Below are 15,878 nucleotides of genomic sequence, written 5' to 3'. Positions count from 1 at the left end.
GAGGGGAGGGTGGCTATTATTATTCCCACAGCCAGTTCTTATGCATATCATTTTCTATCCCCATCCAAACTGATTCAGTACCTTAAGCTTCTTACAATTATTATTCCCCACATCTGTAGTGCTTTCATTCTTTATTAACAGAGCTTCCTTACTCACTTAAGCCCATCATGTCTACAGGGTACAGGTCACCGACAGCAGTACGCCAGAGTTCTCAGTCCTGGGCTAGTCTATCCCAGCTGTAGCCCAACTTCGGGCTTTTGGAGCTTCTGCTGGTGTTTCTGTAGCTCTGGGTTTTTTTATGGAATGGGATTGTTAGCTCCATACTCAATTCTCCTCCTTTCACAGACAGGATTGGGACGGCTCATGACAGAGTTTATTAATAGAGCTACCCTATTTCATGCTGACACTTCTGAAATGTCAAAATATTTCTGAATGTTCAGTTTCAAAGCTTCATACACTAAAGCTACGATGAAATCATAACCTCATTCCTTCCAATTATCTATCTTGTTGCAATGCTGCATTCAGTTTTACCTTTGATCCAGTGTGTGTGCACTGTCACTTCTCCTTACACTGTATCACTTCTCCTACTGCTCGGCACCTGTCTTTTCCTTTCTTTGCCTTCCTAAATCCCCAAACCCCCATTTTACCTTCTCTCTCTTAGCTTGTGGGGAATCTGAAGATTTCAAAGTAGTTTTTTTTAAATTTAGTACGAACAGGCCCTTCAAACCCTTTGAGCCACACTGCCCAGCAGCCCACCAATTTAACCCTAGACTAATCACGGAACAATTTACCATGATCAATTAACTAACTGGTACATCCTTGGACAGTGGGAGGAAACCGAAGGAATGAACAAACTTGCTTACAGAGGATGCCGGAATTGAACTCTGATACCCGGAGTTGTAATAGCTAACAGCTACACTACAGTGTTGCCCAATTGGGAAGTTTGAACCCTTCCTAATAGCATGTGCAAAGTATTCGTGCCATTCCTGTTGAGGTGTAAACTACCTGGCTGCAGAGTTCCAACTCCCTCAAAAATATCTCTAATTCCTCAAGAATCTAGAATTCTCCCTCCCACATCATTTTTCCAGCAGCATGCTCACCTACTCCATTTCTTTGCACAGTAGACCTTATTTAATCTACATTTTCACTCCCTTAACTCAGCGTGCATGACCTTCTCCCTACTTCTGCTCATATTGTTGATACCAAAAAGGACCCAGTGCTTACCCACCTCCATCCAGATACTTGCATCTATTTAACAATATCCTTGATTCAAGCTCCAGGGTACAATATGGCTTCCTGGAGTCACAGAAAACACCTGTCTATCTCCCCAGCAGTTGAATGCCGTTTTGTTATTGCTCAGGCACCTCTTCTTCCTTCCCCATGAGCCACATGTGATGCCATCACCTGACTGTTTCCAAGGAACAGGGCAATAGAAAATACTATTCATAAGGGACATGAACTCATGGATCACCAGAACTACCTGCTTGCTCCTTATTGTCTCCTTGCCATCTGCAGAGGGTTGAGCAAATTTCAGAGGAGTTTGAAGTACACATCAGCTGAGTGGCTGAGACTGATGCACATTTTGTTTGCACCATGTTGACTTACGACAACAGATTGAAGAATTAAAATATCAAGTATAACATGTATGTGTCCCAAACAAACAGCATTCAAAGATCAATTATTCAAAACTCTGTACTTTAAATACATTGATGCTATTGTAAGGCTCTTGGGAAAGACCAGGAGACAATGACTAAGTTTCAAATAACTAAAATTAGAACGATTAAGATCTAGTATTAAGAACTTCTGTGAAGTAAGAGAATAGCCAAAGGTTTGTTCAAAACTTTAAATCCACATTTTCCAAATACAATAGCATCAAATTAAGCAGTTTTAGGCAAGGTTTACAAGTAGTAACATTGCACCTTATCTCAATAAAAAGCAGTAGCACTATCCAAATCAAAAACCTGTGCAATCAGCATTATTCACCTGGAAGTAATCAAAATTTGCAATGCTAATAATCACATAATGAGCTACAATCCAGTTCAAGTTGTCTTTTTTAATAATAATTCCAAGTTGAAAGCAGCAGCATCTCTAGGAAGAGGTGCAGTCGACGTTTCAGGCCGAGACCCTTCGTCAGGACTAACTGAAGGAAGAGCTGAAGGGTGGATTCAAAATTGGTTCAAAGGAAGGAAGCAGAGAGCAGTGGTTAAAGGTTGTTTCTTGGAAAGGAGGCTGGTGGGTCGGTGTTGGGACTCATTATTCAGACCGTGTGGAGGATGTCACTCCAGGTTGCATTGTTTGCTGCCGCTATCTTCGTCATTTATGTAAATGATTTGGAATTGAATACACAAGTCTTTCAGTAAACTTGCAGATTTCATGAAATAGGTGTCGTCAATTAGTGAAAAATCGTATTGTAAATTACGAGGGGGGGGATTTTAATCAGTTAAGAGTAGGCCAAGGAGTGGTAAAAGGATTTCGATGCAGACAAGTGCGAGGCAAAGGCATTTTGGAAAGAAAAACTAACACAGGACTTGCACTCTGAATGGTAAGGCACTAGGGAATGTAATGGAATCCAGGAGTACAAGAGATTCATTAAAAGCAGCATCACAGCAAGTCAGAGTGGTGAGAGGGGTGTTTGGCATGCTGGCCTTCATTAGTCAGGGCATGATGTTCCTACTCTTTTACTCCATGTGGCAGTTGTACAAGTCATTGGTGAGGCCACATTTGTATAGTTTTAGTCACCTTGTTATAGAAAAAAAACTGGTTAAACTAGAACAGGTGCAGAAAAGATTTATGAGGATGTTGCCAGGACTAGAGGGCTTGAGTTATAGACAGAGGTTAATCAACTTAGCCTCCCTTGGAGCACAGGAGAATGAGAGGTGACCTGGAGATTTATAAAGTCATGAAGGGATGATAGCAGTCTTTTCCCCATATTTGGAGAGTCTAAAACTAGGGGATATAGATATAGGGTCAGAAGGGAAATATTTAAGAGAGACTTGAGGAGCAACTCTTTCACAGAGGGTGGTGAGTATATGGAACGAGCTGCCGGAGGAAGTGGTTGAGGCAGGTTTAATAGCATCATTAAGTACTTGGATAGGAGTATGCAGGGGCAGGGCTTATAAGAATATGGGATGAATGCAGGAAATTAGGACTAATGTTGGTATGTTCTTGTTGGGCTACAGGGCATGTTCCTCTGCTAGTCTAAAACATCAAGCACTGTATTTATTACTTCCAATCAAATTATTTGAAAATCATAACACTAACCAGAAATCCAATAGGCCTACATAAACCTGACAAAACTACAAAAAACCACAGAGGGTGCAATTTATTCTACAGCTATATAAAGCTCTGACTGGACCACAACTGGAATAGTAAAAGGGTTCTACGTTAGAAGGATATGCTAGCCTTAAAAGGAATGTAACTATGATTAATCTAAATGATTAATACACAAAGTTGGAAGAAAAGATACAATGGCTGTATTCCTTGGATCTGAGAGTTAGTGGGTGATTTGATCAACTATTTAAAATATGAAGAGGAACTAAGCTTCATTCTATCTACTATTTTCACTAGCTGACAGAACATGATGAGAGGGCAAAACTCAAGCCATGATCTTCTTGCAATTCATCATGAAAGCCTGCATTGCTCTGTTACAATTAGCAATTAATGCTATATGCTAAATTTAAAAGGATTGAAAAATTTGTCCCTTTTATACTTTTCTGTTTTACAAGCAGCAAAAACAGATACATGGATTTGGGTCACAAATTAGCCACTATTTCATTAAATAGAGAAAACATGTTCAAGGAGCACTATGGTCCATTGCTGATTCCAAGCAAAATCTCCAAGCGCTTTTCTTATTAATACTTAAGCAATACAGCACCATGGAAAACTTGAGTATGTCCATTTTTAAGTTACTTTTTTTTGATGATTATTATCCAAAATAGAAAATTTAGAAAAGCCTCCCACCTTTAAATTTTTGAAACTTTGCCAAGTAAAATGATGCTTGAGGGAGAGATATTCTGCTGAATGAGATATCAAGGTCACATCTGCTTGCTCAAATGGAGGTTAAAGACACCATAATATTACTCTAAAGATGTAGGATTCTTCCAGCCAACACAACTTCCTCCACCATAAATTTCAACTGATCACTTTTACTGCTGTTGGCAGAATGTTACAAACCTACATTGCCTACTGGTACTGAACAATCATCAGATTCCAAAAGTAATTTATTGTCTGGAGAGATCAAAGACATTTTCAATTATACAGTAGGACTTGAATCATATTTGTACCTAGCAGTTAAAGAGACAATGGAGTGACTGAAATGGGTGGGAGGAGAAAAGCAAACCAAAAGTGCTGGTGCTGAAAATCTGAGGAAAAAAAATAGAAGATATTGGAAATAATCAGCTGGTCAGCCAACATCGGCGAAGTGGCAAATGGTCTTTCCACGTCAATGAACTTTTAAAACTAGATAATTTTCTTATTGCTGTTGTACGACCTGCATCCTTTGCTGCCTGAAGGTGCCAAGAATGAACAACGTTCACTTTACCAATACTTAAAGCCAAATACTGTTAAACCCAAAATATGGAAGGTCCTCTGCTTAATGAAGCCTCAGCAATTATATTGTAAAACATATAAAAGCTTCAGTAGGAAAAAAATCTTTTGCACATATTTTTAAAAAGCACTTGGTGAAATTGTAAATAAACTGGTGACTGCACATATTCCAGACTATAAATCTATTGAGCATCTCGAATAGAGAAAATTGAACATTCACCAAATATTCAACATGAAAAATATTGGCTGTTCCTACCAATTCCTTTAAACATGAATGAATGACAAATTGCACTCCTAAGTAAACCAGTTCTTTAGAATCTACTTTCATTATCAGTACCTATAAAAAAGTGCCAAGTAAGCAAAACTATGCAATCCTGCAACCAACTGATAAAAAACTCAGCTACTTCAACATATGAATGGAAGTGAGTCACTGAACAAGCAATGAGACCAATTTAAAAACAACTCATCTGATCAGGCAAGATTAAAAGTGAAAGCATAAGAATTTACAACCACATTAAGCCACTGAAATGAACCATTCCAGCTCTTCCCAAACGGTCCCACTTCCACAGAAGTCAGTCTTCAGCCAATATGATTTATTCCACACGGAAACAAGAAACACTAGAGTAAACTGGACTCAGTAAAGGATCAGAGGACATCAGTACAATCTGGAATTGGTTGTGCAGGCATTTCCAATCCAAAGATAAATTTGATAAATGCAGTGGCCAGCAGGCAGTGGTTAAATGGAATGCATGATGTTCAGTTTAGGCTCTTTGACTCCAGATAACCAGAAAAGCAATTTTCCAGAGGCAAGGGAAAGGATGTTTCACTACACAAGGCACAAAAGAACTTTTAATAAAATTGAAGAACAAGGACAGGAACAAGCCCTTCAGCTCATATTGTGCCAAACTAATGATGCCTAATTACACTAACCCCTTCTGCCTACACATGGTCCATATCCCTCTGCATATTCATGTGCCAAATCAAGACAGTCCTAAATTCCTCTATCATATCTGCCTCCACCACTCCGTCAGAAAATTCCAGGCACCCCCACTCTCAATTTTTAAAAAACTTGCCCCGCGTCATCTTTGAACTTTCTCCCTCTCACCTTAAATGCATGGCCTCTAGTACAAGGCAAAAACCAGAGGTTCCAATATGGATATTGTGGAACACCACTAGTCATGGATGACGAGAGAGTCATAGAACATTACAGCACAGAAGCAAGCCCTTCAGCCCATCTAGTCCATGCCAAACTATTGTGCTGCCTAGTTTCATCAATCTACACCCAGACTGTAGCCCTCAATACCCCTCCCATCCATGTACCAATCCAAATTTCTCTTAAATGGTGAAATCGAACTTGCATCCACTACTTCTGCTGGCAGCTCATTCCACTCTCACCACTGAGTGGAGAAGGTCCCCCTTATATTCTCCTAAAGCATTTCACCTTTCACCCTTAACCCATGAAGGTTTTAGTCTCACACAACCTCAGCGAAAAAAGCCTCCTTGCAGTTACCCTAGTTATACCCCTCATAATTTTGTACACCTCTACTAAATCTCCCCTCATTCTCTTACACCCCAGGAACTAAATTCCTAACCTATTCTTCCTTTCCTTATAATTCAGGTCCTCAAGTCCAAGCAACTTGTAAATGTTCTGGATGAGCCTACCATGAGAATCTTCTCAAATGTCTTACCAAAATCCATATAACTAACATCCACTACTCCATCATCACTCAACATCTACTTCTCTATCATCATCAAAACCAGCACAAAAGAGAACAGTTCTGAGCATCATACAAGCTCCAGGGCACCATTAAAGGAGCTCCTCCTGGGAATACTGTAGTCCCAACTGTCTTCAACTACTTCCTCTATAATCCTGCTGCCAATGGTCAGAACTAGAAATCCTTAGTTCAATTCCATTTGCAAATCAGTAACATACAGAACAAAACAACCTGACATCATCCACATCCTTAAACAATGCCCTATCAACAAAGTACAATGCAGAAGTTCAGCAATGCTTACATGATCCTATCTACTAAACCCGTAATGACCAACACTTTTAAGAATGGTTACAGGCGTGGGTACGGACTACTCTAACATACAAGGTCACACCAACATTGTCAGGTCAACCTCCTGGAATTCCCTAAAACCACTCATGAACACCTTCACCACAACATATGCAGCAATTCAAGTTAATGACTTGACCCTACTGCCACCTACTCAAACGGAATTTGAAATAGGCATTCGATAGCGTCATTAGTTCTCACATATCAGAACAAAAGATAATGAAGCAGTGTTATGCTCCATCAACCTTCAAACCCCACTTAAATTTTTAAAGTCCTATATTTTATCATCTTCATGTTAAATATCCTCACATATCCCTTTACTGTAGTGGATCTGACCCAGTCCATCAAGGGTAAAGCTCTCTCCACCACTGAGGACATCGACACGGAACATCATCGCAGGATAGCAGCATCCATCATCAGGAATCTCCGCCAGCTCGGTCATGCTCTCTTCTTGCTAGCACCAATGGGAAGAAGGAATGGGAGCCTCAGGACTCACACCACCAGGTTCAAGAACAGTTATTACCCCTCAGACATCACACAAAGAGAATAACTTCACTTTCCCCATCGTTGAAATGCTCCCACAACCTATGGGCTCACTTTCAAGGACTCTTCATCTCATGTTCTCAAATATTTATTGCTCATTTATTATTATTTCTTTAATTTTGTATTTGTTCAATTTGTTGTCTTTTGCACTAAGTTGGTGCAGTCTTTCATTTATTCTGTTATGGATGTATTGAGTATGCCTGCAAGAAAATGAATCTCAGGGTTATATATGGCAACATACATGCACTTTTGATAATAAATTTACATTGAACTTTTAGATTTATATCTACTTAATTATTTTGGGTTTCTAGGAATTTTCATTTCAGTGACAGTAACTGATGATTATCCCTATCAAATGTGAATAATGTAGTATTCATAACTTCCCAGTTTCAAATCTCAAGTTACATCTGTGTTAAAAATCAAAGAATGCAGCATCCAAAGGATCCAATTTTTATTGCTAGGCATGCAATTACTAATGGGAATGAATATAAATTGGCATGAAAAGGACTCAAAAATATGCACTAAACAAAAATGGTTGAAAACAAAATCACGAGTTTAAACCCTGATTTAGCAAGTAATTAACTGGAAAACTCATCATTAAATCCAGCATTTAAGGTTCATAAGGTGACAAGGATTGTTGGTTGAAACTAAAAGATAATTCATGTGTTAGATTTTAAATCTCAGCGACTCAGGAAGATATCCACTAATAAAATGAAAATCAGACCCTGCACTTGAAAGCAATTCTTAAAATAGCTTTCCATTTGTCAAGGGAAAAAGCAGCATCCAATTTAAAATATGGAAACTAAAACAAAAATAGAAAACACTGGGAGATGCACAATAAGTAGGTTAGCATCTGCAGAAGAGAAAACAGGTTGAGGTTTGTTTTCTTCCTCAATGCTTGTCACCCTTCAATGCTTTCTCAGTTTGTTGTCTTTTGCACTGTTGAAGCAATCTTTTGTTGATTCTATTATAAGTATTATTCAATAATGGATGTATTGAGTATGCCTGCAAGAAAATGAATCTCGGGGTTGTATATGGTGATATATATGCACTTTAGTAAATTTACTTTAAACAAGAGAGAATCTTGATGTGCTGGAGCTTTTGGAAAGCATCAAGTTGGAAAGTCGCTGGGACCAGATGAGATGTACCCCAGGCTACTGTGGGAGGTGAGGGAGGAGATTGCTGAGCCTCTGGAGATGATCTTTGCATCAATGGGGATGGGAGAGGTTCCAAAGGATTGGAGAGTTGCGGATGTTGTTCCTTTATTCAAGAAAGGGAGTAGAGATAGCCCAGGAAATTATAGACCAGTGAGTCTTACCTCAGTGGTTGGTAAGTTGATGAAGATCCTGAGAGGCAGGATTTATGTACATTTGGAGAGGAATTTTTGGATTAGGAATAGTCAGCGTGGCTTTGTCAAGGGCAAGTCGTGCCTTACGAGCCTGATTGAATTTTTTTGAGGATGTGACTAAACACATTGATGAAGGAAGAGCAGTAGATGTAGCGTATATGGATTTCAGCAAGGCATTTGATAAGGTACCCCATGCAAGGCTTATTTAGAAAGTAAGGAGGCATGGGATCCAAGGGGACATTGCTTTGTGGATCCAGAACTGGCTTGCCCACAGAAGGCAAAGAGTGGTTGTAGACGGGTCATATTCTACATGGAGGTCAGTCACCAGTGGAGTGCCTCAAGGCTTTGCTCTGGGACCCTTACTCTTCGTATTTTTATAAATGATCTGGATGAGGAAGTGGAGGGATGGGTTAGTAAGTTTGCTGATGACACAAAGGTTGGAGGTGTTGTGGATAGTATGGAGAGCTGTCAGAGGTTACAGCGGGACATTGATAGGATGCAAAACTGGGCTGAGAAGTGGCAGATGGAGTTCAACCCAGATAAGTGTGAAGTGGTTCATTTTGGTAGGTCAAATATGATGGCAGAATATAGTATTAATGGTAAGACTCTTGGCAATGTGGAGGATCAGAGGGATCTTGGGGTCCGAGTCCATAGGACGCTCAAAGCAGCTGCGCAGGTTGACTCTGTGGTTCAGAAGGCATACAGTGTATTGGCCTTCATCAATCATGGAATTCAATTTAGGAGCCAAGAGGTAATGTAGCAGCTATATAGGACCCTGGTCAGACCCCACTTGGAGTACTGTGCTCAGTTCCGGTCGCCTCACTACAAGAAGGATGTGGAAGCCATAGTAAGGGCGCAGAGGAGATCTACAAGGATGTTGCCTAGATTGGGGAGCATGCCTTATGAGAATAGGTTGAGTGGACTCGGCCTTTTCTCCGTGGAGCGACAGAGGATGAGAGGTGACCTGATAGAGGTGTATAAGATGAGAGGCATTGATCGTGTGGATAGTCAGAGGCTTTTTCCCAGGGCTGAAATGGTTGCCACAAGAGGACACAGGTTTAAGGTGCTGGGGATTAGATACAGAGGAGATGTTAGGGGTAAGTTTTTTTACGCAGAGACTAGTGAGTGCGTGGAACGCACTGCCGGCAACAGTGGTGGAGGCGGATATGATAGGGTCTTTTAAGAGACTTTTGGATAGGTACGTGGAGCTTAGAAAATTAGAGGGCTATAGGTAAGCCTAGTAATTTCTACGGTAGGGACATGTTCGGCACAGCCTTGTGGGCCGAAGGGCCTGTATTGTGCTGTAGGTTTTCTCTGTTTCTAATCAGCAGATGCTGGAAATCCAAGCAACACACAAAATGCTGGAGGAACTCAGCAGGCCAGGCAGCATCTATGGAAAAGAGTACAGTTGACATTTTGGGCCGAAACCCATCATCAGAGCTGGAGAAAAAAAGATGAGGAGTCAGAGTAAGAGGGGGGGGGGGGGAGGAGGGTGTGGAGGAAGAAACAAGGTGATAGGTGAAAAGAGGAAAGGGGTGAAGTCAGGAGCTGGTAAGTTGATTGGTGAAAGATGTACATGGCTAGAGAAAGGGGAATCTGATGGGAGAGGACAAAAGGCCATAGAAGAAAATAAAGGGGGAGAAGCACCAGAGGAAGGTGATGGACAAGTAAAGAGATAAGGTGAGAGTGCGAAATGGGAATGGGGGGGGGGGGCATTATCAAAAATTCAAGAAATCAATGTTCACGCCATCAAGTTGGAGGCTACTCAGACAGAAGATGTTGCTCCTCCAACCTGACTATGGTTTCAGTGCGACAATAGAGGGGGCCATGGACTGACATGTCAGAATTCTGCGCCCTTTGCTACTTCAAAAACAAGCTTCAGACATGCTTACATCTAGCCTTTTTTCAATACTTTTTAATTAGATCTGAAGCCTTTTCAACTTCAATTTTCTTATAGATAACTTTTAGTAAGATTAAACAGCTGCCACAGAAAAAGCTCATTTGGCATACTAACTTCAAATTGCACAAATTATAGAGATATAGAGCAGTCCTTAGTACTGCTAACATTATGATTAAAATGCAAAACATTGTAAGTTCCAATATTGCTTACTAGGTTTTATTCCTCAAACACACAAGATTAAATGATAGCTCCAAAAGCATCAGAAAGGAAATTTAAAATATGATCAATGCTGAACAAACATCTCAAGGAAAATGATTTATACTCAGCCAGGTGAATAGAGACAAAAGCTGCACAAAAAGGCTTCAGAAATAGCTCTTCCAACAAAGCAACATTATAGTGATTGAACAGTGTTTCATTCATTTTGGAATGTAAGGCAACTAAGTTCAAAGTACATTTATTATCAAAGAGTGGATAGAGAATACAACAGATTCGTCCTCCCACAGGCAGCCATGAAACAAAAACACCATGGAACCCATTCAAGAAAACATCAAACACCCAATACGTGAAAAAAAGAACAAATTGCACAAATAGCAAAAAGCGAGTGAACAACACAGAATATCAAACATCAAACCAGTAAAATTCAGTTTAGTTCAGATCAGCACCACGTCACTAGCCAATGCAGGCCACAGGACCATTCTTCACTGAAATGCCCCAGTCCACATTGATTGTCCTAATCAAACCACTCAAAAACAGCAAGAAAGTGCAACAAGATTCCAGGAGCACATGCAACATGAACCTCAAAGTCCCTCAAAAGGAGTCCATAGCCTCGCCGATCCAATTCGGGCAACGTGGATCCCAAGACTTTACTTTCCTGCATTTGCCACCAACAACAGCTAGCAAGAGGGAGAGGAAGACTGGTCAAATGCAGGCAGACGCTGCCGAACACCCACACATCCTATGCTCTAATTCTCATCAACTTCAACCTTGGTCAATGTCTCAGTAAGAGAGAAGCAAAGGAGCTGAGCACGAGCTCACGCCCCATCTCCCAGCTTCCAGGCCGCACTGGTAAAACTAGCAATATTGTCCATCTTTGAAGACCTGCAGTCCTTCTGTGATGATTCTGGATGGGAATTTCAGCACATAAACCCAAAAATGAAGGAATTTACAATGCAATCACAAGAACTTCTAATACATATTCCAAAAAAAAAATCCCATGGATTTGGACAGGAATCTACTCATGGTGGCATCACTATGGACTGCTGACCTTTGCCACTTTTGTTGGTGATAATAGGTGCTGTTCAAGATTACCTTAATCTGAATGGTCATACACCATGCTCAAAGTTTAAATTTATTATCAAAGTATATATATGTCACCATATACAACTGAGATTTGTTTTCTTGCGGGCATCCACAGTAAATCCAAGAAACAAAAAGTCAGTGGAGGACTGCACTCAACAGATAGGCAACCAATGTTCAAATACAAAGAAAATAATAAAGAAAGAAGCAATAAATTTCAAGAAAGTGAGCTGAAGAGATCTTGGAAGTGAGTCCGTAGGTTGTGAGAACACTTTAATGATGGGAGAGTGAAGTTATCCCGCTTCCAAGGGCTTGATGGTTGGAGGAGTAACAACTGTTCCTGAACCAGATAGTATGGGTACCTCCTTCCTGATGACAGCAGCAAAAAGAGAGCATGTCCTGGGTAGTGGGGGTCCTTGATGATGGATGCTGCTTTCCGACCAGATCACTCTGTGTGGATGCACTCAGTGGTGGGGAGGGCTTTACCTGTGATATTCTGGACCATATCCACTACTTTTTGTAGGATTTTCCATTCAAAGGCATTAGTGTTTCCAGACTGGATTTGTCCTGCTTTGAGAACAGGACATACCCAGCCAATTTTCCACATTGTCCAGTAAATTTCAATGCTGTAATGGCAAAAAGAGCTTGGCCAGGAACAAAGCTAATTTTGCGTACAGTACAAATGATGCTGTTCACAAACAAATCAGTTGCCTGGGATATGTGAACATTCGAATAAATTTAAAATGTACCTCTTGGCAGATTTGTGAGGGCCAAAGAGATAAAGGCTGCATATGACATGGTGCAGAACAGTGAAGTTATGTCTTCCCCTCCATGAAACTACAAATATTGGTGTGGAATCCTCCCTCAAACAGGTTGGAATGAGTACCAATGGACTGCCTTCTGCTGAAGATATAATCCAGAAAGCAAATGTTGCCCAAACCCAATTCTGAACAAGCAATATAATGCAATTCCTCATTTACTCATCTGCTTTGAAAGGCATCTTTAATAGAACTTAAATCAAAATGTGATTTTTTTCACCAATTTCTGAACTTTGGTCAAAAAGATGCCTACGAGAAACAAAAACTTCCACATATTGGACAACAACAGTGCAAGTATATTAACCTTCCATATAAATGATTGCCTGCGACTATTCTGTGTCACCTGACTCCTCGAGAGCAGTGTTCATATTAATGTTTTATACCTAATAAAAATAGATGTTTTAATCAGCACAAGTCAAATTGAGGCTCCATCAAACAGGCACTCAGATGAACTCAATTTGACTGATTGAGGGAAAGCGAATGCTTATACACCTTAAGGAAAAAATATCTGCAGATGCTGGAAATTTGAAAATACTAGGCAGATCAGGTTACACCACTGGAGAAATAAGCATAATTCTAACAAAACTAATCTCGGGCATTATCTATTTCTCTCTTTACAGGTGCTGACGGACATATTATGTATTAACACTGGCCTTTTTTTTATGTCTGGTTATTCACCAAATTTTATTCTCCACCACAACCCCACTATTGCCTTCAGAATGCATTTTATGATTTAAATTGAGAATAAAAATATTCAGATTACAGTATTTCATTAAATATCATTTATTCAAAATGGCAGGATAGTTCAGTGTAGAACTCTAGTGATTAATTTACTGGACTGTTATTTTCTCAAATTGTTAAGGCAAATTGCATATTCAATTGACACAATAAACATTAAAAACTTAAAATAGAGGTTTTATTAGCGGCCTCAGTATGTGAAATCAGTGAAATTGTATTAAAAAAAATCGAGGACACATTGATGTACGACACGTCGTAGTTAGTTTTTTCGTGCCTAGAAGCAGTCAATACCGACCTGCGCTACTGTATTCTGTACTGTGAATGATGCAGACTGCCTCACCACGCCCAGATTCCATTCATCTGCTTTCTTTTAATAAAGGTAACGAGACAATGCTTTCCTTCATTGCCTTCTCCTACAATACTTCACCGCTGCAATTTTCATTACCTAACAAACAACATTTTATATCGGGGTGGTCACCTCTCAGGGACGTAATACGACAAAATCTAAAAACAAAAGCGCACTTCATCAGGGATATCATAGGCATTCGGAACAACCACCATACAATTGTCAGAAAGGTGATTATGATCAAGGCTATATCTTAATTGTACAGAACTGACTCACTCAACATTACCGTAAGGTTAGGTCTGTATCGTTACTGCACAAACTGTTTAATCAGCTTTTTTTAAAAAAAAACGAAATCTCTACTTGCGAATCAATAACCCATCTCCATCAATCCCAGCTTTACGGAAACTAAATCTTAATTGCTACCCTAAATATGTTATGCTTCAGAAACAGATACATCTGAGACTATGTATCAATAGGGATTTTTTACTTCCCAGTTAATTGGACTATTAAATGTAGGTTTACGGTGCTACATATCGACGTTCGCAGTAGATATTCAAATCAGTGGGATTCTTGCCCAGTTCATGCGCTGACAAAAATGCAAATTATTCGTGCTGAATTTTAATGAAATAGGTTTGCATAACTCGATCGTTCTGATTTAATTTACAGTAAATTATGGGTTCAACTGTTCTAAGATTAGACAAAAAAAATTCAAGGCGCGGCTGTGTGGATCTTTACAACATAACATTACACTGCTTAGTAGGCCAGATTTCAATCAACTAACGGCTGTCTTGATTCCGGAAGATAAAATAAAAATCACTTCCAGCACTCTTTTTAAATGCACCACTGCTGAACAAATTGCCAAGGTGCAAATTCTTGATTCGAGACTAGCTGTGATCAAGACAATTAACCAGATTAAAAGAAAACGCCCTTGTTTTGTAAACAGGGTTAGTCAATAGTAATTTAGTGCTCAGCAAGACAGTGCAGGAAAATGCGGATGAATGCGAGTGGATATTACCACTGAAGGATCTGGGGGAAAAAACACGAGCTGATTAACTATTACAAGCGTGATACCACCCACACCCACCCACCCCCACTCCAGCGCGTCCAACAGTAAATGAAAGATTCAAAAAAGATAAAACTCAGCAGAGAATGTAGAATGAATGCAGTCAACACACATCTGCCTGCGAAAATCCTTTCATCTCTCAAAACGATGTTGGCGAGTGGTTTAACCTGCAATTGGCTGTTCAAAGAATAGAGATTTTTTTCTATCTCTTCCCCCCTTCTGTTTAAAGCATCTTTATTTTTATTCTCTTTGCATCCCCATTCCCCAGGCCTCAGGTCGAAGGTGTGTCCACAGGGAGGGGTGGGGAGTGGAAATCAAGTCAATGCAGCCTAGCGCCTGCCAGTCATCCCGATGAGAGAGGCACCCTCTACACCAGCTCCCCCGCCGGTAACTCACCGCTCTGCTCGCCCAGGAAAACCAGCTTGAATTTCCGCAGCGGGTTCCCGAAGTCGCCTCCCGAAGTCATCGCGCAGAAGAGAAAGAGAGCTTGAAAGGAACTAAACGTCTCCTTTTTCCTTCACACTTGCAGCCGAAATGTAGTTGTTGCTAAATCTAACTGCAATCAATTACGTCTACCGGCGATATTATATTTTAAAATTATCCACAGTCAACTGAAAGAGGCGCACACACAAAAAAAAAATCACCTCACTCTTCACGGTTACTATACCAGCCGCTGCATAACAACCTAACCTGCTTGCTGGAAATGGCTTCCTGTTCCCGTGGAGAAAAGGGAGCGACATGACTAGCAGTCCCGCTAGCCAATCACCAAAAGGGAAGCTGTTCGAAGTGTGTGACGTCTCCTCATCAGACATCCAATCGGTGGCGAGCGAGAAGCGGTTTGGTTGATCCGCAAGTGACCTGCGCATACGCACAACGCCACGTTACCATCCCACCCACGGGGTGACGTCACCTGTCACACAGGGATCTTTGCCCTGTTGTTTGGACTGATGAGTGGTTGAGAGTTACAAAATCTGCTATGATAAGACATGTTTTTTTTTAATTTTTCTTCTGATACATCATCTATTTGATTGCAATTAGTGCAACTTATATCATAAGATCTAAGGGTAAAATTAGGCCATTTGGTCCATTGAGTCTGGTCCACTATGACTAATGTCTGGTCCATTATGACTAATTTATTTTGCCTCTCAACCCCATTCACCTGCCTTCACCCTGTAACCTTTGACATCCTCACTCACCAAGAACCTATCAGCCTCCACTTTA

General features: G+C 40.4%; 1 protein-coding gene across 4 annotated transcripts in view; it reads right to left on the bottom strand.

Annotated features, from left to right (window-relative positions):
• The window catches only part of rab6a (RAB6A, member RAS oncogene family), an 87,013-nt gene extending 71,624 nt beyond the window's left edge, over positions 1-15,389 (bottom strand). For 2 of the 4 annotated variants that reach the window (XM_072262806.1, XM_072262805.1), the window contains exon 1: positions 15,054-15,385. In XM_072262806.1, the coding sequence (XP_072118907.1) occupies positions 15,054-15,123 (70 nt within the window). In that variant the 5' untranslated portion in view covers positions 15,124-15,385. Of the gene's footprint in view, positions 1-15,053 lie in introns of all 4 variants that reach the window. The other 2 variants (XM_072262807.1, XM_072262808.1) reach the window with 2 other exon arrangements.
• Positions 15,390-15,878: the final 489 nt, after the last annotated feature.

This window comes from Mobula birostris, chromosome 7, assembly GCF_030028105.1.
Source record: "Mobula birostris isolate sMobBir1 chromosome 7, sMobBir1.hap1, whole genome shotgun sequence".
Lineage (NCBI taxonomy): Eukaryota > Metazoa > Chordata > Chondrichthyes > Myliobatiformes > Myliobatidae > Mobula > Mobula birostris.
The sequence above is the reverse complement of the archived record's forward strand: the minus strand, read 5'-3'. Positions and strand labels throughout refer to the sequence as shown.